This window comes from Nyctereutes procyonoides, unplaced genomic scaffold (assembly GCF_905146905.1).
Source record: "Nyctereutes procyonoides isolate TBG_1078 unplaced genomic scaffold, NYPRO_anot_genome, whole genome shotgun sequence".
In the NCBI taxonomy this organism is placed as follows: Eukaryota; Metazoa; Chordata; class Mammalia; order Carnivora; family Canidae; genus Nyctereutes; species Nyctereutes procyonoides.
The window spans coordinates 13,003,477-13,024,683 of record NW_026575125.1 but is presented as its reverse complement, the minus strand read 5'-3'; the positions used below and the strand labels follow the sequence as shown (position 1 = coordinate 13,024,683).

Sequence of the window (21,207 nt, the reverse complement as noted above, 5' to 3'; positions counted from 1 at the left end):
AGAAATTCCAACCTCAAATGAAAATGAAATCAACAATAAGTAGTTTTAAGATAAATTTCTATTCGAACTTTTCCCTGAAAATCATAAAGCAAGAGCTATCACATTTTTATTTTGTTTATGGTCTAGTCATAAGCAGCACACACAGCTCTTAGAGCTTGAAAGACACTAGCAGTATTTACTAGAGCCCTAAACCCCAACAACCCCCACCCTAGCCACTCCCCTCCTGTCAAAAGATTTCTCAACCTTCCTTCCACTGTCTAAATACCTGGAGCTAAGATGATTCCTTAAGTGAAAAAGAGATGCCTTCAAAATGGATAGCCACCAGTTCATCATTAATTGTGGGACCAAAGAATAGCTTTAAGATTTTATTTATTTATTTATTCATGAGAGACACAGAGAGAGAGGCAGAGACACAGGCAGAGGGAGAAGCAGGCTCCATGCAGGGAGCCTGATGGGGGACTCGATCCCTGCACCCAGGATCATGCCCTGGGCCAAAGGCAGGCGCTCAACCATTGAGCAACCCAGGTGTCTCAAAGAATAGCTATTATAGAAATTTTTGCAAAGGTAAATACGCTGTATTCATCTACTACTTATAATAGCTTATTCCATCAGTACATTTGAAACTGAAATCACATAGGAATTAAAAACCTAAAGAAAAAAGCATTTAAATAAGTTTCTTTCCCTTCTCTGTAAATTTGAATAATTTTAAAGTTTAATACTTTCATTTATGCTCTCTCAAATATTATTGAAGCTAAAGAGCCCTATTTCTTTCACTTATTTTGTTTAAAGGGCTTCAATATGTTTAGTAATGGCTGTTCCTTTACTACCACTCATCTAAAAAAAAAAAAAAAAAACAAAAACAAAAACAAAAAGCCAACACCCACATTCACTTCCTAATTATTTCAACTACCATCTGCTTAAATGAGATCGAATGTCTTCAACCAGTGCCAGGCCATGTGTTAAAAGCAGAAATCACTCAGTCCTTGCCACTGAGGGCCAGGGTGGCCCTTTAGAGGGAGCAGTTGGGAAAGATTATGCACATTTATGCCTTTTCCTGAGGAGAGAGTGTAGCTTGCCTTGGGTTCCCAAAGAGTCTTGGAAAAATTTATCCAGTAGGTAAAGGAAACCTTCAGAACATGCAGGTTCCTTTATTACCCCATTTAACCTTCCTCTCTGAGAGGTGAGTCTTATAAAGAAAATGAAACAGTGAGTTGCAATAACTTGCCCACGATCATATTAAAGTCAGTAAAAGGAATTCGAATAATTCAAAACCAGGTCTGTCAAACTCAAGAGCCTAGGTTTTCTTCATTACACAACTCCTCTCACACTTCATACATTGGCCTTGAAAAATGAAAAGTCAAACAGATTTCTCATGCAGTTACAAAATAAACCTAAGAAGTTAAATGATGTCTAAAAATATATAGCATGCTACATATACTAGCATGAAATTAGGAAAACATTGGGAAAGAGCTTTAAGATTTTTAGCAGTGATTAACTCTGGAATTTAGGGAGGTAAGACAGGACTAATTTGGGGGTAGGGATATCTTTAAATAATTTTAAGTGATTATTTAAGGCATTGAGGTTGTTGTTGTTTTACTTTTTTGGCCCAACTTGGGGCCTGAACGCATGACCTTGAGATCTAGAGTCTGACACTTAACCAACTGAACCAAGCAAGCACCCCTACTTTTTGCGTTATGGCATAAACTGAATTCTAAAAATCCCTTCAATTCTATGTTTCTAATAATTAGCTCTAAGAGTTGTCAACCACCAAATGGGAATGTGAGGACAGGAGTGCATGCTTGCCAAACCCAGTGGGAGCCAGTGAAGGAAGAACTGCCTGAGGAAATACTGAAAGGTACCAAAAATACTATCCCTCAAGACCAGCTATCAGCCTTAGTTGATTTTTAAAATATGAATCTTAATAACTCAAAATATAAACCTATCCAGTATTTTGAGAGGTTTTTACATTTCCAAATACAAATTTTACAAACTTATAACATTTACATTTTCATGTGCCTTTTTGTTTTCTTAAATAGGTGGATGGAGTTGGTGAGGGTTTCATATATTTTTTAAATCAGAAAAGTGACTTTAGCTTTGTATAAATAATTTAAAATAGTTTATATACTAAAGCTATTTTAGTCTTTCAAAGCATTATTCTGGATAGCAAACTTCCACACATTAACACTGCATCAATCATTCATCTCAAAATTCTGTTTTAACCATTTTGGACCAAAGCCTTTAAAATATATATTACATAATGATGGCTCCTTAAATAGTAGTCTGTTTCACTGTGTTAGAACAAAGGAATGAAATGAAATTAAGGGGTTTTAATTTTTAACAGATAAAATGATATATTACTGTGCACTAGAATATAATTAGATTCTGGAGTACATCTTCACAATATGCCTATATTCTTTTTTCGGGGGTGGGAGGAGCAGAAGGAGAGGGAGAGAGAATCTTAAGCAGGCTCTGCACCAATCTCATAACCCTGAGATCATGACCCGAACCAAAACCAATATTTAGATGCTTAATTGTGCCAACAAGGTATCCCCTTCCTATATTCTTTATGACAATAAACTCTTAATATCTCAAAATATAAACTCTCACAGATGAAACCTTATTTTTATTTCAAGCATGAAATACTTATCTGAGACTTCCTAATTTTATAGCACTGTCTTCCAAAACAGACCATGCAGACCCATATATGGGAATTCACTATATTAAAACCAGTGTCAGGGTGCCTGGTTGGCTCAGTCAGTTGGGCCCCTGCCTTCAGCTCAGGTCATGATCTCAGGGCTCCCTGCCCAGTGAGGAGTCTGCTTCTCCCTCTCCCTGCCACTCCCCCTGCTTGTGCTCTCTCGCTCTGTCAAATAAGTGAAAAAAATCTTTTTTTTTTTTGAAAAAAAATCTTCAATTACATACATATATACAGTGTCATTTCAAATTGGTAAAGGAGGGGATGCCTGGGTGGCTCGGCGCTTAAGCATCTGCCTTCAGCCCAGGGTATGATCCTGGAGATCTGGGATCTAGTCCTGCGTCGGGCTCCCTGCATGGAGCCTGCTTCTCCCTCTGCCCGTGTCTCTCATGAATAAATAAATAAAATCTTTAAAGAAAAAAATCGGTAAAGGAGATAAATGATTTCATATATTTCTCAAATAATACGGGAAAAAAAGAACTGATATCCTGTAGCATCTCTCTGATGTACCAAGACTGAAAAACAGAAAATGAAAACCACAAAGAACTAGAGGTCCTAAGTAAAATTTTCTTCATAACCTTGGCAATGGGAAAGATCTAAGTAAAATAAGCGCAGAAGCTATTTTTTAAAGGAGAGGAAGATCAATTTGGACCTGCTTCAAAAGGCCACATTTGTACGAGCTTCAAATGAGTCAGAGACTTATTTGCAAGGGTTTGTGAACAAGCAGATCACAGTTAAAAAAAAACATGCTTAACCTCATTCATAATAAAAGAAATGCAAATAAAAACATATACGGGACAACTGGGTGACTCAGCAGTTGAGTGTCTGCCTTTGGCTCAGGGCATGATCCCAGAGTCCCGGGATCAAGTCCCATATCGGGCTTCCTACATGGGGCCTGCTTCTCCCTCTGCCTATGTCTCTGCCTCTTTCTGTCTCTCATGAATAAGTAAATAAAATCTTAAAAATATGTATATCATCTTTAACCTACTGGATATAAAAAGGATGATTTAAAAAGAACAAAACAAATCATACTGTGGGCAAACAGGTCCCTCAGTACAGTCCTGAAGCCTAATTGGTAGAGTATTAGTTTTGTAGGAGTATTTAGCACTATCAATGTCTGAATACACATTCACTTTCACCCAACAATTCCACTGCTAGTTTACTCTGAAGATATTATCACTCAAGAGCAAAGGCTATTCACCAAACTACTGATTGTTACCACGCAAAACTACCTAAGTGTCTACAAATACGGAACTGGTTAAACAATGCTCATCCATACAAGGTAAAACTACAGCTATTAAGAATAAGGTAGATCCACATCAATATGAACAGATCTCCAATGTATACTTTAGAGAAAAAGACAAACATCTAGTGCAAGATGAATGTCTCAGTATAAATTAAAATTGTATTCATATATAAGCCAGTATACTGGCAAAATTTTTTTCTGAGGATATCCTCAAAATTGTTTACCATGACAGAGGTGGGCCTAGAAGCTGGAAATGAATGAAGACTTACTTTTCATTTCACTATGTGAATGTATTACTTTCATTTAAAAAACAAAACAAAACAAAAACAAACAAAAAAAACCTTTGAAGTTGATTAATTTATTCTTAATTTTGGGGTGAGATCACGGTATTATTCTTACTCATTATTCTACTACTACACCCCAAGACCAGAGTCTAAGACTGTAGGAGTTCCTATTTCATGTCATCTTTTCCCTTTGCCCTGCTCTACAGACCTCTGGGTCTGTCCCCCCTAAATCTTTATACTCACATTTTCTACTGGATTGTAGTAGAAGCAGGAGCTACTAAGCATGAGGTTTTGTAGCACTTCTCATTTATTTCCTTCTTAAAACAATTCTGAAAATGAAAATACCTCACTTAAATTTGGTCTCAGTTTATAACTATGGCTAGGACATCTACCAAATCACTTCACCAGTTTGAAAAAATTCAAGCATGGATAACTAACTACTCACAAGTGAAATCAGATGATCAATATCTCCTCAATGAAAACAGATACAAAAATCCTCAACAAAATATTAGCAAGGGGTACCTGGCTGACTCAGTCAGAAAAGCATGCTACTCTAGATCTCAGGGTTGTGAGTTCAAGTTCCACATTGGGTGTAGAGATTACTTAACTAAATAAAACTTTAAAAATAATAAAAATAGGGCAGCCCAGGTGGCTTAGCAGTTTAGCACGGCCTTCAGCCAAGGGGCTGATCCTGGGGACCCGGGATCGAGTCCCACATCAGCCTCCCTGCATGGAGCCTGCTTCTCTCTCTACCTGTGTCTCTGCCTCTCTCTCTCTCTCTGGGTTTCCCATGAATAAATAAAATCTTTAAAAATAAATAAATAAAATGCTGGCAAGTCAAATTCAACAATACATTAAAAGGATCATACACTGGGATCGAGTGGGATTTATTCCAATGAATTCAAGGATGGTTCAATAACCACATATCAGGATGATACACCACATAAACAAAATGAATGATAAAAACCATGATCGTCTCAATAGATGTAGAAAAAGCATTTGGTGAAATTCAACATCCATTTTATTATAAAAACTCTCAGGGCACCTGGGTAGCTCAGTCGGTTAAATGTCTGACTCCGGATTTTGGCTCAGGTCATAATCTCCAGGTCCTGAGATCAAGCACCATGTCAGGCTCCCCACTCAGAGTCTGCTTGAGATTCTCTTCCTCTGCTTCCACCCTCCCCCCAACACACACACACACACACACACACACACACACACACCCTCTCTCTCTCTCTAAAATAAATAAATCTTTAAAGAATAAAATAAAAACTTTCAACAAAGTGTAGGTAGAAGGAACATACCTCAACATAATAAAGGCCATATATGACAAGCCCACAGCAAACATCATACTTAATGGTGAAAAACTGAAAGCTTCTCTTCTAACAAGAACAAGACAAGGATGCCTACCATTGCCACATTTATTCAACACAGTATTGCAAATCCTAGCCACAGCAACAGGCAAGAGAAAGAAAAAAAGGGCACCCAATTAAAAAGGAATAGGCATCCAAAACCGTCAGTTTTTGCAGATGACATGATTCTACACATAGAAAACCCTAAAGACTCCACCAAAAAACTCTTAGAAAAAGTGATTCCACTAAAGTTGCGGCATACAAAATATATAGAAATCGTTTGCATTTCTCTACACTAATAAAGAACTATCAGAAAAAGAAAAAAAAAAACACCTAAAATGGCATCAAAGAAAGAATACCTAAGGAATAAATTTAAGGTAAGTAACACACACACTGGAAACTGTAAGACACTGTTGAGAAACACTGAAGACAACACACATATATGGAAAGATATTCTGTGCTCATGGACTGGAATAAACTCATGGATTAAAATAATTAACATTGCTAAAATGTCCATAATACTCAAGGCAATCTACAAATTCAGTGCAATACCTATCAAAATTCCAATGGCGGGCAGCCCTGGTGGCGCAGTGGTTTAGCACCGCCTGCAGCCCAGGGTGTGATCCTGGAGACTGGGGATGGAGTCCCACATCAGGCTCCTTGCATGGAGCCTGCTTCTCCCTCTGCCTGTGTCTGTGCCTGTGCCTCTCTCTCTCTCTGTGTCTCTCACGAATAAATAAAGTCTTAAAAAAAAAAAAAGAAAGAAACTTAAAAAAAAAAGGTAAAAATAGAACTACCACAAGATCTAGCTATTTCACTTCTGGGTATTTATCTGAAGAAAATGAAAATTCAAATTTGAAAAGATATTTGCATCCCTATATTCACTGCAGCATTATTTACAACAGCCAAGATATGGAAACTATCCATCAATGGATAAGGAAGATGTGATATATATATATACACAATGCAGTATTACTCAGCCATAAAAAAGAATGAAATCTTGCCATTTGCAACATGGATGGACCTAGAGGGTATTGTGCTAAGTGAAACAAGTCAGAGAAACACAAATATCATATGATTTCACTTATATGTGGAATCTAAAAAACAAAACTCGGAATAGATAGGTGGTTATTAGAGAGGAAGGGGGTTGGAGGTGGGCAAAAGTGTAAAGGAAGTCAATTGTATGGCGATGGATGATAAACAGACTCATGGTAGCAATCACTTCGTAGTGTATGCAAATATTGAATTATTATATTGCACATCTAAAACTAATATAATGTGATATTACCAATTTTACCTCTATTAAAATATACTGGAAAAAAAAACCCCTAAGCCTACTGTTTGAGATACATGGAATTTACAAAAGAGGGTTAATATAGAATACATAAGGCTAAGTTCTGAGTAAAGGGAGGAAGGAAAAAACCTAACATCTACTAATTGCTTTGTGCTAAACATTTTAAATACCTTATTTAGTTTACCTTACAATTCTAAGATAGTGAGAAATGTCACTCCATTATACAGATAAACTAAGGAACAAAGAAGGAAGAGGGAAAAAGTCCATTATTTGAGACCTACATTTGTTGAGCGTGGCATGGAGGTAATGCTTCTATGGGGGATGTCCTAAAGAATCACATTTGAGTTAAGAATCATGACTACCCAAGTGTTCACTGACAGATCAACAAATTTGATATATAATACATACATTAGAATAATTATTCAACCTTAAAAAGGAAAATCTTGACACATGCTAGAACATGGATGCACCTTGAAAACATCATGTTTAAGTGAGGGCTCCTGGTTGGCTCAGTCGGAAGAGCATAGGACTCTTGATTTGGGGATGGTGAGTTTAAGCCCCATATGAGCCCCATACTGCGTATAGAGATTACTTAAATAAACTTTAAAAAGGGGTGCCTGGGTGGCTCAGTCAGTTGAATGCCCAGCTCCTGATTTCAGCTTAGGTCATGATCTCAGGGCCCTGAGATCAAGCCCCACATGGGCAACCCCTCCCCTGCTGTGCTCAGTGGGGAATCTGCTTGTCCCTCTCATTCTCTCCTCCCTATAGCCCCTCCACCCCCAGCTAGTGCTCTAAAATAAATAAAGAAAATCTTTTAAAAAATACATCTACAAAAGTGTTTAAAAAATAAAATTAAAAAAAATATATATCATGTTAAGTGAAAAACAAAAGACACAAAAAGACACTGTATGATTCCATTTATGTGCGATATTGACAATAGTCAAACAGATAAAGAAAATAGAATAATAGTTGCCAGGGGCTCAGGGCAGGGGAATGGAGTACAGAGTTTCAGTTTGGAAAGATGAAAAAGTTCTGCAAATGGATGACTGTGCTGTTTGCACAACACTGTTGATGTAATTGATGTAATTAATGCCACTGAACGGTATGCCTAAAAAGGGTTAAAATGGTAAATTTTATGTTATGCATATTTTAACACCCCCCCCAACATACACCTGAATCATGATGAACGTATTTTGGTTTAGAATGTTCTTCAAGCCTTTAGCAAATAAAACCTAACTTTATACCAGCCAGTAAGAATTAAATGTAAAAATATTCTGGTTGCTAGGATTACTGAATTGCTCCATTAGCAAGATAAAGCAGTTGAGTAAGTAGTAACTGGGATTCCACATTCCTAGAACAAGGCCTAGGAATAGGGCCAGGAAAAATAAGCCTATTCTCTTCTGACAGAATGGTCTTTGGGAAAGAAGAAGAAAGGAAAAGCAGAGCCCACTTCTGAGAAAACTCAGGGACAGTGGTTCTCAAAGTATGGGCCCTGTGGACCCTTCCAGGTAATGTGTGCAAGCTCAAACATTATTTTCATAATAATACAGAGATATTATTTGTCTTTTGATGTTAACATTTGCACTAACGGTACAAAAGCAATAAAGGGTAACAGTGCATGCTCCTTAGAACAAAATCAAGGCAGTAGCACCAAACTAGAAGTCATGGTTTTCTTCACCATCATGTACTCTGAGGGTAGGGGAGCATTTTTCTTATAAATGCTCTTGAGGAAGCAATAAAGTTACGAATCTGTATTAAATCTCAACTAATGAGTACATACCCTTTTAACTGTGTGAAGACAAAGTACACATAAAGCACTAATGCTGCACATTGGTGTAATGGGATCTTTTCTTAATTATTTATTTATGGGGCGGGGCAGAGACACAGGAGGAGGGAGAAGCAGGCTCCATGCCAGGAGCCCAACGCGGGACTCGATCCCAGGGCTCCAGAATCACACCCTGAGCTGAAAGCAGATGTTCAACCCTGAGCCACCCAGGCATCCCAAAATTTAGGATTTTTAAAAACTACCTGCTACCATGAGTTTGACAGATTCCCAATACTTAAGACTTCTCTATACAACATAGGGACTAAAGTCAATAATATTGTAATAACACTGTGGTGACATAGAGACTACACTTAACAGTAGTGAACACTGAGTAATGTATAGAATTGTTAAATCACTATGCTTTACACCCGAAACTAATAGAATGTTGTTAAAAAAAAAAAAAAAGACTCCCCTGATGACATCAGTGGTGATACTAACATGATTTTGATATAAGAAAATGTGTCAACATTTAGAAGATCAACACAATTTGGTAAACCAAATAACTAGTAGGCAATGTTACAAAATGACACATGGAGAAAGAATATCCATTCAAAGTGTAAAACAGACAATTACCATTAGATTTTAATAGTACTGGGCATCCCTGGGTGGCTCAGTGGTTTAGTGCCTGCCTTCGGCCCAGGGCGTGATCCTGGGGTCCCGGGATTGAGTCCCACGTCAGGTTCCCTTCATGGAGCCTGCTTCTCCCTCTGCCTGTGTCTCTGCCTCTCTTTCTCTCTCTGTCTTTCATGGATAAATAAATAAAATCTTTAAAAAAAATCAATTTAGATTTTAATAGTACTAAAAGTTCAGTAGAGTTTCAGATTCCACATTGGCGACTAACTTTCAAGAACTACTACTTGCCAAGTTTTGATGTAGTATCAGAATTTCCACAACTGTCTATTAAAACACTACTCCGGGATCCCTGGGTGGCGCAGCGGTTTGGCGCCTGCCTTTGGCCCAGGGCGCGATCCTGGAGACCCAGGATCGAATCCCACGTCGGGCTCCCGGTGCATGGAGCCTGCTTCTCCCTCTGCCTGTGTGCCTATCATAAATAAATAAAAATTAAAAAAAATAAATAAATAAAAATAAATAAAACACTACTCCTTCTCCCGGTTCCACCTACATATATGTGTAAGGCCAGACTGTCTTCATGTACTTCAACTACAATGGCATACTGCCAAAGACAGAATATGAGAATTCAGCTATTAAGCCATTCATTAAAGAAATCTACAAAAACATAAAACAATGCCACTCTTCTCACTTTAAACTCCCTTCATCTATTTCACCCATGCCCCCACCCATCTCCCCTCTGGCAACCATCAGTTTGTTCTCTGTATTTGGGAGTCTGTTGTTTTGGAAAATCAGTATTTAATTTTCAAAAACCATTATGCTGATATGTGGTAAGCAGCTTCTGACAGGCCCTGGATGATCCCAGTGATCCTCCTGGTATTTACAACCTTACATAATCTCCTCCCCTTGAAGGTGGACTAGACCTAGTGGACTGACTTCTAATGAAGAGAGAATCCGGCAAAAGTGAAGGGATGTCACCTCTATGGTTATGTGACAAAAGATTGCAACTTCCTTCTCTCTTCTGCTGACAGTCTTGGTCATTCTGATGAAGCCAGCAGCCATGTTGTGAGATGCCTATAGAAAGGCCCATGTGGCAAGGAACCAAGGGAACCCTGGAGCCAACAGCTCATAAGGAACTGAATCCTGCAAACAGCTACATGAGCGAGCTAGGAAACGGATCTGTCCCCATCAGGCCTTCGGATGACTGCAGTCCATGAGACCCTGAAGCAGAGGACCCAACTAAGCCACACCCAGATTCCTGACCTATAGGAAGGGTGAGATCATAAACATTTCAAGCATTAAGTTTTGGGGTTACACAGCAATAGATAATTAGTACAATAGGAGTTCTTTTTTTTTTTTTTTTTTTAAGATTTTATTTGGGCAGCCTGGGTGGCTCACCAGTTTAGTGCTGCCTTCAGTCCAGGGTGTGATCCTGAAGACTTAGGATCACGTCCCATGTCGGGCTCCCTGCATGGAGCCTGCTTCTGTCTCTGCCTCTCTCTCTCTCTCTCATGGATGAATAAATAAAATCTTTTAAAAAGTCAAAATAAAAATATTTTATTTGAGAGAGAGAGAGAGAGCGCGCGTAAGAGAGAGCATGAGCTGGGGGAGAGGCAGCTGGAGAGGGAAAGGCAGACTCCAGCTGAGCAGCGAGCCCGATGCAGGGCTCAATCCCAGGACCCCGGGATCATGACCTGAGCTGAAAGCAGATGCTTAACTGGCTAAGCCACCCAGGTACCCCTATATGAGTTCATTTTAAATGAATAATTATTTAAAATTTGCTTTAATTTCGAATACATGAAATATCAGATATAACCCACAGAAACTCCTTAGGGTTCTCAATAATTTTTAAGTATGCAGAAAGATCCTCAAGTTTAAGAACTGCTGTCCTGGTTATGGTGGAACAGAAAGAGAGAGACTACAGGACACCTGGGTGGCTCAGTGATTGAGTATCTGCCTTCGGCTTGGATGTGATCCTGGAGTTCCAAGATCAAGTCCCACATGGGGCCCCTGCATGGAGCCTGCTTCTCCTCCCTCTGCCTATCTCTGCCTCTCTGTGTCTCTCATGAATAAATAAATAAGGTCTTTAAAAAAAGGGGGGGGGGATCCCTGGGTGGCTCAGCGGTTTGGCGCCTGCCTTTGGCCCAGGGCGCGATCCTGGAGTCCCAGGATCAAGTCCCACGTCGGGCTCCCGGCATGGAGCCTGCTTCTCCCTCCTCCTGTGTCTCTGGCTCTCTCTCTCTCTATGTCTATCATAAATGAATAAATCTTTAAAAAAAAAAAAAAAAGGAAGAGAGACTAGAAGGCCAACTCACTCAAACCATGGTCTGAGAGGGGTCCTTATCTCAGCACCCTTAACCAAGCAGATCCACCTCTAGGGAATATGACCCTAGACCAAGTACAAAGACAGGGAGCCAAGAGTGCCACTTCCTCTGGTTCATTCAGAAGCCTCTCCAACAGTACTTGATATACTTCCTCATTTAATCTTCAGAACTATCTTACAGGCAAGTGTGATGAACAAACAGGCTCACTGATATAACTTAAAGTAGTCTGTCCTTCTCAGTCATGAGCCTAAGGGCTTAGAAAGCAGAGACTGAATTCTTAGCTTTCTCTCATTCCAGAGGATATGCTCTTCCAAGGTTATGTTAAAAATAAATGTGGTGGGCAGCGGTTTAACGCCGCCTTCAGTCCAGGGCCTGATCCTGGAGTCCCAGGATCGAGTCCCATGTCGGGCTCCCTGCATGGAGCCTGCTTCTCCCTCTGCCTGTGTCTCTGCCTCTCTCTCTCTCTCTCTCTCTCTCTCTCTCTCTGTGTCTCTCATGAATAAATAAATAAAATCTTTAAAAAATAATAAAATAAATGTGGTGATGGTCACAAAACTCTGAATACACTAAAAACCACTGAACTGTACATTTTAAGTGGGTGAATTGTATGTGAATTATACTTCAACAAAGCTGTTAACCAAAAAATTAGCAAATTAATACATGAGTAAAGCCAGATCAATGACAGGGTTCCAAGGAGGGAAATAAACTGGAGGCATAAGTCCTAGGAGTTGTCCCAACTCCTAACTTTTGGCAGCAAAATGCTGCCAATGATCTGTCACAATTATGTTAGGAGCACGGGGAGCGCATGGAGGCGTTAATAAGTAAATGAGAAAAAAAGAAAAACCAGAGCTGAAGGTAGGATGAGGGAACCTGATTTCCCCCACTGGCGAAGAAGCAAAGAGTGAGCAAAGAGGTCTGGAAAAGGTCTAACTGGGACACAGCTTCTTTAGCCTTATGATCTCTCTTGTAGTAGTGTTACTATCTACAGTAGTAGGTGCTAACATCTGTATTAGACTATACACATCATTTGCATTTTAAAACAAGGATCACATTAGATTTCGCACTTAATTTCTATGACTATCTTATAAAGGGTGCTAGATTCTATTATTTGCAAAATCATTTCTAGCTCTAAAACTGTAATTCAATGATAATCTGCAAACTGGAAGATATCTGCATTAGCCTAAACACCTATCTAGGCAGCAAAAATATCTGGAAACCCCAAATTTTAATGTTCAAAGCTACTGAAATATGCTTGGGCCTGACCTATTTTGCAGAGGGGCAGGGGCTGGGTCACACAATTAGTATCTTCAAGCCACAGACTCCTAAGATGTAAAATGGTCTTCTACTTTTATGGGTTACTAAATGGAACACCCCGTCCCAATTTTATGAAGTCATACTTTGCCAGCTCCACGTGCAACAACCATGATGTACCTCTGAACATCAAGCTTTCTCTTTTTTCTTGTCCTACTTACCCAGACCACTTTAGCTCTTTGTTAACACCATGTTGTGTGGACTTTAAGACAGGTTTTTACAAAAAGGTCTCTCTAAACCCTCTATCTTTCGATTTGTCCAAATTATACTTGGAGGTGCTTTTGCAGGAAGTTAAAGCAGCATATCTCCTAAATCATTTATCTTAAAGTTGACCTAAGGCCTAAGTGAAACAAAAGGTATGAAACCTGAAAGGATCAAAACTCCCCTCAAAACTTCCCAAATTATAATAGCTTTTCTATACCCCTAGTGATCCAACCCACCCTTCAGAGTTTCATTTTCATTTAACAAAAATGATTATTCTTTTGACTCACCACTGAGTTTGGGTTACATTCAACAAGGAGCATGTTTTTACTTACTATTCTCAAGAAATGAGTTAAGAGAGCACAAGACACATGACATATGGGTAATGACTTTGGAGCCCCAGAAGTCTGACCTTCGAACATACCACTTACTGCCTCCTATGCAGCCATGAGGGAGATCAACGTCAGTTTCCTTATCTGTGAGGTAGGGATGTGTATTATCTACCTTCCAGAGTTGTAAGATTAGACATAATCAATATAAACTGAGCATGCGGATTATAATAACATCTGAATAAGGATGCATTTGCAAATTATGCAAAATGCCTACATTCTCACTTTTAATATGGCCCACATGCCAATTGATAAAATCCTTGGCAAAATGTGTTTCTTAGCTACTGGCACATCTTGCCAAACCATTCCATATTGACCTTTCTGAAAGTAGGAAAAGAAGTGGAGAGGGATGCCTGGGCATGATCCCAGGGTCCTGGGATCAAGTCCCACATCAGGGTCCCCATGGGGGGCCCGCTTCTCCCTGTCTGTGCCTCTGCCCCTCTCTCTGTCTCTCTTATAAATAAATAAAATCTTTAAGAAAAAGAAAAAAAGTGGAGAAGTGCTGGTTTAGCAATATTATTTATGACAGACTACAAAGTAGGAAGTTGAGGATAATGAGGGTTGTTCTGGGGGACATTTTTGAAATGTAACAGAATGCAAATCAACACCCTGAGCAATAAATGCTAAGGGAATTATTTTGAAAAAAATTATTTTGATAGCATAGGAGAACAACACCAGTTATTTTATATATCTTTTCTATCAAGTAATAAAATTTAAGTAGTTTTAAGTATAAAGAGAGCTTCAACTAGGAAATAAATTGAATCATAAAAATATACTCTCAGGGTTCAAATCCTTAAAGGGTCACCTGACCTATTTTTATTTTCTTCTGGAAATGCTCCACTTGGGAAACATTTAAACATACCTAATTTTCAATGTTAATGAATACTACATTAAATTTGTATATTACTTTATACATTTAAATACTGTCACATTTGTTATATCAACTAAAAGTTGCTGATAATCAGTGTAGAACCAAACAAAAAGGAGCTGAGGGGGAAGGGGGTGAGTGGGGTGAGGGAAAGGCAAGGAATTTCTTTGGGATATTAGATTAAAACTTGCTAGGTAAGCAGAAACTGTCCATTTAGTAGGGTACAGTGGATGCACAATTATATATCAACTCTAGGCCAACTTCACCAACTCTGAGCTATGTTATTTAAAGCAAGTTTTCTGTTATTTGAGCCTCAGATGTCATATCTATACACCTGGGGATATCACCTATTCTGCAAAGGTAAGAAGATATGAGAATGTAAGCACATTTTAAGTGCCTAGCACATTGCAGGAGACAGTGAGGACTCAAATTTCTTTCCTTTGAAACTCAACTCTCTGTAAAGTGTAAAATCTGAACAATACATCTACTGAAAAATCTATTATAGTGAATCCTTCTGTAAAGAATCCCACTTAAAAAAAAGAAAAAAAAAAGAATCCCATATAAGGGATACCTGGGTGGCTCAGCAGTTGAGCATCTGCCTTCAGCCTGATCAGGGCATGATCCCGGGTCCAGGGATCGAGTCCCACATTGGGCTCCCCTCAAGGAGCCTGCTTCTCCCTCTGCCTATGTCTCTGCCTCTCTCTCTGCGTCTTAAGAAAAAAAAAAAAGATTCCCATACAAAAGCAAATCATACACACCCTGTTTTATGGTATCTAGATTTGACATATACATTCCTATGTATATGGGATCCCTGGGTGGCGCAGCGGTTTGGCACCTGCCTTTGGCCCAGGGCGCGATCCTGGAGACCCGGGATCGAATCCCACGTCGGGCTCCCGGTGCATGGAGCCTGCTTCTTCTCCCTCTGCCTGTGTCTCTGCATCTCTCTCTCTCTCTCTCTCTCTCTCTGACTATCATAAATAAATAAAAATTAAAAAAAAAAAACTCTAATCAATTGGATGAACCTAGAGGGCATTATGGTAAGTGAAGGAAGTCAGAGAAAGACAAATACCATGACTTCATTTGTATATAGAATCTAAAAAAAGGGCAGCCCGGGTGGCTCAGCAGTTTAGCACCGCTTTCAGCCCAGGGCCTGATCCTGGAGACCCGGAGTCGAGTCCCACATTGGGCTCCCTGCCTGGAGCCTCTTCTCCCTCTGCCTGTGTCTCTGCCTCTCTCTCTCTGTGTCGCTCATGAATAAATAAAATCTTAAAAAAAAAAATCTAAAAAAACAAACAAACAAAAAAAAACAAATGAATAAAAAGAACAAACAGACCCATACAAAGAATTGATGGTTGCCAGAGGGGAAGGTAGTGGGGGGAATGGGCAAAATGGGTGAAAGGGAGTGGGAGGTACAGGCTTCCAGTTATGGAATGAATTTAAGTCACAGGAATAAAAGGTACAGCATCGGGAGTATAATCAAAGATCAGAACTGTATGGTGACAGACGGTAGCTACACTTGTGGTGAATGTATAATTCATAATGTATAGACTTGTTGAATCACTAGGTTGTACACCTGAAACTAGCAGAACATTGTATGTCAACTATACTTCAAATAAAAAATAAATAAATAAATAAAAAAGCTTTTTGGAGTGCCTGGGTGGCTCAATTAAGCATCCAACTTTGATAGCAGCTCAGGTCTTGATCTCAGGGTCGTGAGTTCAAGTTCCACATTGGGCTCCATGCTGGACGTGGCGCCTACTTAAAACAAAAACACACAGAGGCAAAAAAACAAAAACAAAAACAAAAACCTACCACCACCACCACCAATACTTCTCTAGTCAAGACCAATATAAATGACACACATACCATAAAAACACCTTCCAATAACATAGTACATAAATGTAGCATATTATGATCTAAAAACATGGAATTACCAAAGGAATGTGCTACAGCCGGTCTGCTCTCATTACTGCTTTGCCTCTTTGGCCACCATTAAAATGAAATTGACCAAAGTTTGATGATAGACAACAATGTTGTAAATAGAAGATCACTTTGAATATTATTTAATCTCTGTGTCATAAGAGTGGAAATTCAAATCCACAAATGGAGAGAAAAACAAGATAATGAAATGGTTTCTTCCTATCCCATACTCTTGCCTCACCCTGAGTGGACTTCTCATTTTTTCTATCAGGGAGAGATTCTGGGAAAAGAGAAGACTACAAAGCTTGGTAGGTATATTTACAAAATTAATAGCACCCTAAAAGCAAGAGAAATGTATCTTTCATATATTCCCCTTGCCAGAACAAGTAAAATTATACAGGCCCAGGAGTGTGCTGAACGCTTCTCATCAATTCTTATTCTTCACAACAATTCTATGTGGTAGGTATTAGCATCATCGCCACTTTACAGATGATGCAACTGAGGCTCAGAAAGATTAAGAAACCAAGGTTGCACAGCTAATAAGTGGCAGAGAGCCAAGAGTCTTGACTCCAAAATCCATACTATTCACCTACTAGTACACTACTTATTACCTAGATGAAAGGGTAATGGTTTCTAGACTTGGCTTCACCCCTTGGGCAAATCACTTGACCTTGCTGAGTAGCTTCTCATCTGTAAATGAGGGCAATGACAGCTTCTCCACAGCATCCAGTATGCTGAAAGAGTTAACGTATGGGCAAATATGCTGTAAAAATTATGGGGTGCTTTGCAGATGTAAGATTTTAATTTGAGCCTTGGTTACATATCTTTATTTTTCCAAATGGTTTATTGACCTAAAAACGTTTAATAGTAGTTTAATCATTTTTAACACTCCCAAGCAAAAATCTAGTATTAAACCAAAACAAACCTACCTTAGACATTCTGGAAAAAGCAAAACTATATAGATAGTAAAAATATCAGTAGCTGCCAATGGTTTGGGGGAATAGGAGGAGGAAAAATAGGGGATTTTCAGGGAAGTTAAACTATTCCATATGATACTGTAATGGTGGATACATGTCACTATACATTTGTCAAAACTCTTAAAATGTACAATACTAAGAATGAACCCCAATGAAAATTATGGACTTTTGTTAATGGTAATGTATGGATATTGTTGCATCAATTCTAACAAATGCACCACACTAATGCCAGATGTAAATAATAGGGGATAACGGTGTGTGTGAGGGAATATATGGGAACTCTGTAATTGATGCTCAATTTTTCTATAATCTAAAAGTGCTCAAAAATTATCAAATTTTTTAAATCAACCTCATAAAATAAATTCTACACAGAAATTTAGAGAGTAATGAATGACCTTGGTGGCCTAAAAAAATGCCTGAATACCTGACAATGTATATCCCATCTTTTTAGACCAATGTTGTCCAATAGAATTTTATGCAATGATATAAATATTTTTGATCTGCTCTAACACGGTAGCCACTAGCCACAAAGGCTACTGAACACTTGCAATGTGGCTAGTATGAGTGAAGAATGGAATGTTTAATTTTATTTAATTTCAATTAACATTTAAACAGCCACATGCAGCTAATGGCTATCATATCAGCACAGTTTTAGACAATTCAAGAGGCCTCTAGAAATGTACTATAGTATTAACTTCAGAAGAAAAGAGTTACCTCAGAGACCATTCAAATGGATGTAGTTATGAAACAATGCCACAATTAACTGAGCTGGCGAAGAATGACTAAGTAGGTGGTTCAAACTAAGAACCAATAAAGTCCATCTCCAGTTGTTTTTCACTTTAAGTCCCATAATGTAACCAAAGTGACTGTACACTTTTCCTTTAATTCTCTCAATATTTTCAAAACATTCCAATTAATCAAACATCGTTTCTGCTTCCTGAAAAAATACGGTACAAGTCAAATTAGAATTAGGAATATTTTTTCAAGTTGGTAACCCAGAGAAAATAAAATATTAAGGGTCATAAAGAAATAAGTGATTTTTGCAGACACAAGATAGTCACCCAATTTTTTTAAACGAAAATTCAAAAACTAATATTCAATCATGTATTTCAATTCCATGTCATAGTCAGTTGGAAATCAAAAGGAAAAAAGATACCCAGAAAAACAAGAGCAAAGAAAAAAGGTACATGAGATAAGAAAACAAAAACAGTACAGACACATATAACTATTCATATCCAGCTGTTACCCAGAATGCTACCTCAAAGGGTCATTACCTCTTATCTCGGGCATTTAAAATGCTAGTTGATAAACCTCAGTTCCTAATTCAGACTTTTGGTCCTTATCCCAGTGGCATAAACGGGAACTTATGTCTTCAATCGCAGTGGCTTTTTATCAGAGCCCTCCCCTGGGGGACCTATGAAATCAAACACTGAGATTGGCTCCCCACCCTCAGGGAATAAATGAAGTGACCGAAGTGACAGTTTTGAATCCCTAGAGTACATTCAGTCCACAGCTTCTTTTTCAGTCTTTCAAGTACTGGATCTTTACTTCAGAGTATAAAGAGAGAGGTAACTGAGAAGCAGTAACAGTCTTATGCAGGAAGATATAAAAATACTCGACCTTAGGAACAGGCCCCCGAAAGCCAATTCTTGACACTTTGCTCAGATGTAAACCAAACCTTTGTTCTCCTTTTTCAAGCTCGTAAGTCTCATTAGAAAAATATTATTTAGTAATTTCACACAGGAGTGATTTTTAGAGTATCCAAATGCATAATTAACAATATTAAAAAGCCCTGAGTGATCAAGCAGGACGTCCAACAAGTCGAACGTTTCAATATGATCCACCGTAAGGAAAAAGAGATGGGATTTCCACCTTTCCAGCGCCTTTCCCCGCGGATTTCCATTCCTGGGCCCTGAAAGCCCTGTACCCCATTAGTTGTGCAATCTTTTTCGAACTCCACCCACTGACTCCAGAACAAGTGGAATTCTCCCATTCTGAAGGTCTAGATTTTCCTGTATCCAGGGAGACATTGAAAACTCCTTGACGTGAGTCAAGTAAGGCAAGGGGGAACGGTCCAGCCTGTCTCCCAGATTAAGAGAGACCAAAGGCCAGGGTGGGGGAGGCGCTCAAGTTTCTGCTCACCCAAAAAAATAAAAGAAAGAAAAGAAGGGGAAATAAAGAAAGAGCAAGAAAGGGGAGGGAGGGCTGAAATGGGAAGACTGGCTATATCACGCAATGCTGCCCCCAACTCTGCGGAACCCAGGTCCACCAGCATCGTCTCTCATCGCCCGCCCCACGTGCAGCCAGGCCCGTGGTGCCCAGAGACAAGCCCGGGGGCCCAGGAGCGGAGGGGCCCCTCCAGCCCCGCGGCGCTCGCCCGCCCGCGCAGTGGCGGGGAGCGCAGGGGGGCGGGGGAAGGGGGGGCGCAGTGCAACCCCGGCTCCCGCGCGGTTATCTTACTGCGCAACAGCCTCGCCCGCGCCGACCGGGCGCACCCCGCAGCGCGCCCTGCGCACCTGCCGGGGGAGAGCAGGGCCAGCCCGTGACCCCAGCAGCCCTCCGACGGCGGCGCCCGGCGCGGGGAGCGCGGCTGAGCACGGAGAGCACGCCGAGGGCGGGGGCTGGGAGAAGGAACACCTGGTGCCCGGGGTTCCCCGGTGCCGGCCGCACGTGGCTGTCACACCTGGCGCGCCCCCGCCTCGCACCCCTTCCCCTTCACACCAGGTTGCGCCCCCTGTCCTCTCCCCACCTCTGCCGCGCGCCCCCAAACCCCAGCCGTAGCTCCCTCTTACCCCTTCCATCCCGGTCCCAAATCCCCCCCCCACCTGCTCCCACTGTCGTCACCCCCGGGAGGAAAAAAGGCCGGATGTTAGTCCCGCGGCTAAAGGTAACCGGAGAGAGTGAAGATGTGGACCCCGAAAAATCTACCCGGGCATTCCCCGGCCGGGCAACAACGCGGACGCCTCCCACACTGACCTTTTGCCGCGGGCTGCGTCGCCGTCCGCTCCGTCCGGCCTCAATAGCCTCCTCGGCGCCGCCGCCTCTTCCCCGCGTTGCCTCCTCTACTCGCGTCGCCATGAGGTGACGGCAGCAGCCAAACAAGCGGCCGGACAAGGGGCACGGAACCTTTCAGGGCCCCCGCGCCCCGCCCCTGAGCCCCCACGGCCAATCGCCGCTTGAAAGGCTTCCCACGTGACCGGAGGAGGTTGGCCCCCGAGGGGTTGGAGCGGGATGGGGGTGGGGAGCATTGAAGTCTGGGCTGGGCTTCTGCAGGACCGAGGGGCTAACACAGGCCGCGCGAGTCTGCGCAGGCAGGGAAAAGTACTCTGAAGCCGACTACATGTCCCAGCAGGCGGCGCGGCCACGGCTCACAGGCTCAGCTCAGGATTGGAGCGTTAGGCGGCGTTCTGAAACGGGGAGAGTGTCCGCTGGGTTGCGCGTGCTGCCTACTGGGACTTGTAGTTTTCTGGAAGCGATGTACCGGTACCGGAAGGTACTCTTGATTATCCTTTGGGAAAAGTTTAGAAATATTCCAGTGTTTGGGAGAGAGCGGGAGTGGGGACACGTTGTTGTGTTTTTTGTTTCTTCTCTTCGGAATTGAGCCCATATGATTTAGGGATAAGGGGAAATCGTGACTTTCCAGGCGGGAGAGATGTAATGGCTTTCAGAATTTGAGGCTTCTGGCTGGGACACTTGCCCGGAGTCCTGCTCGTCCAGCAGAGCTCGCAGCACCGTTTACCTGTCCTGAGCTCCTGCGGGGTGGGGGCTGCGTCCGATTCACCTGGGCTGAACCGCCCGGTCTCCTAGCACAGTTTTCCACACTTAGTTGGCGCTTAATACATGTTGAATGTATCCTGTTTTCTCCGCTAGTCGTTTCGTTACCGAAATTTTTAAACAAATTAGGTTGGCTGAATCGCTTTTTTTTTTTTTTTTTTCTTGACAGGATTGGGG

General features: G+C 40.9%; 1 protein-coding gene across 3 annotated transcripts in view; it reads right to left on the bottom strand.

The window, feature by feature from the left end:
• Positions 1–20,376, bottom strand: part of TXLNG (taxilin gamma) — a 54,930-nt gene extending 34,554 nt beyond the window's left edge. Inside the window, exon 1 of one of the 3 annotated variants that reach the window (XM_055337715.1) lies at positions 20,233–20,376. In XM_055337715.1, coding sequence (XP_055193690.1) covers positions 20,233–20,334 — 102 coding nt within the window. In that variant the 5' untranslated portion in view covers positions 20,335–20,376. Of the gene's footprint in view, positions 1–15,117; positions 15,287–20,232 lie in introns of those variants that run through there. The other 2 variants (XM_055337714.1, XM_055337717.1) reach the window with 2 other exon arrangements.
• Between the last annotated feature and the right edge of the window lie 831 nt (positions 20,377–21,207).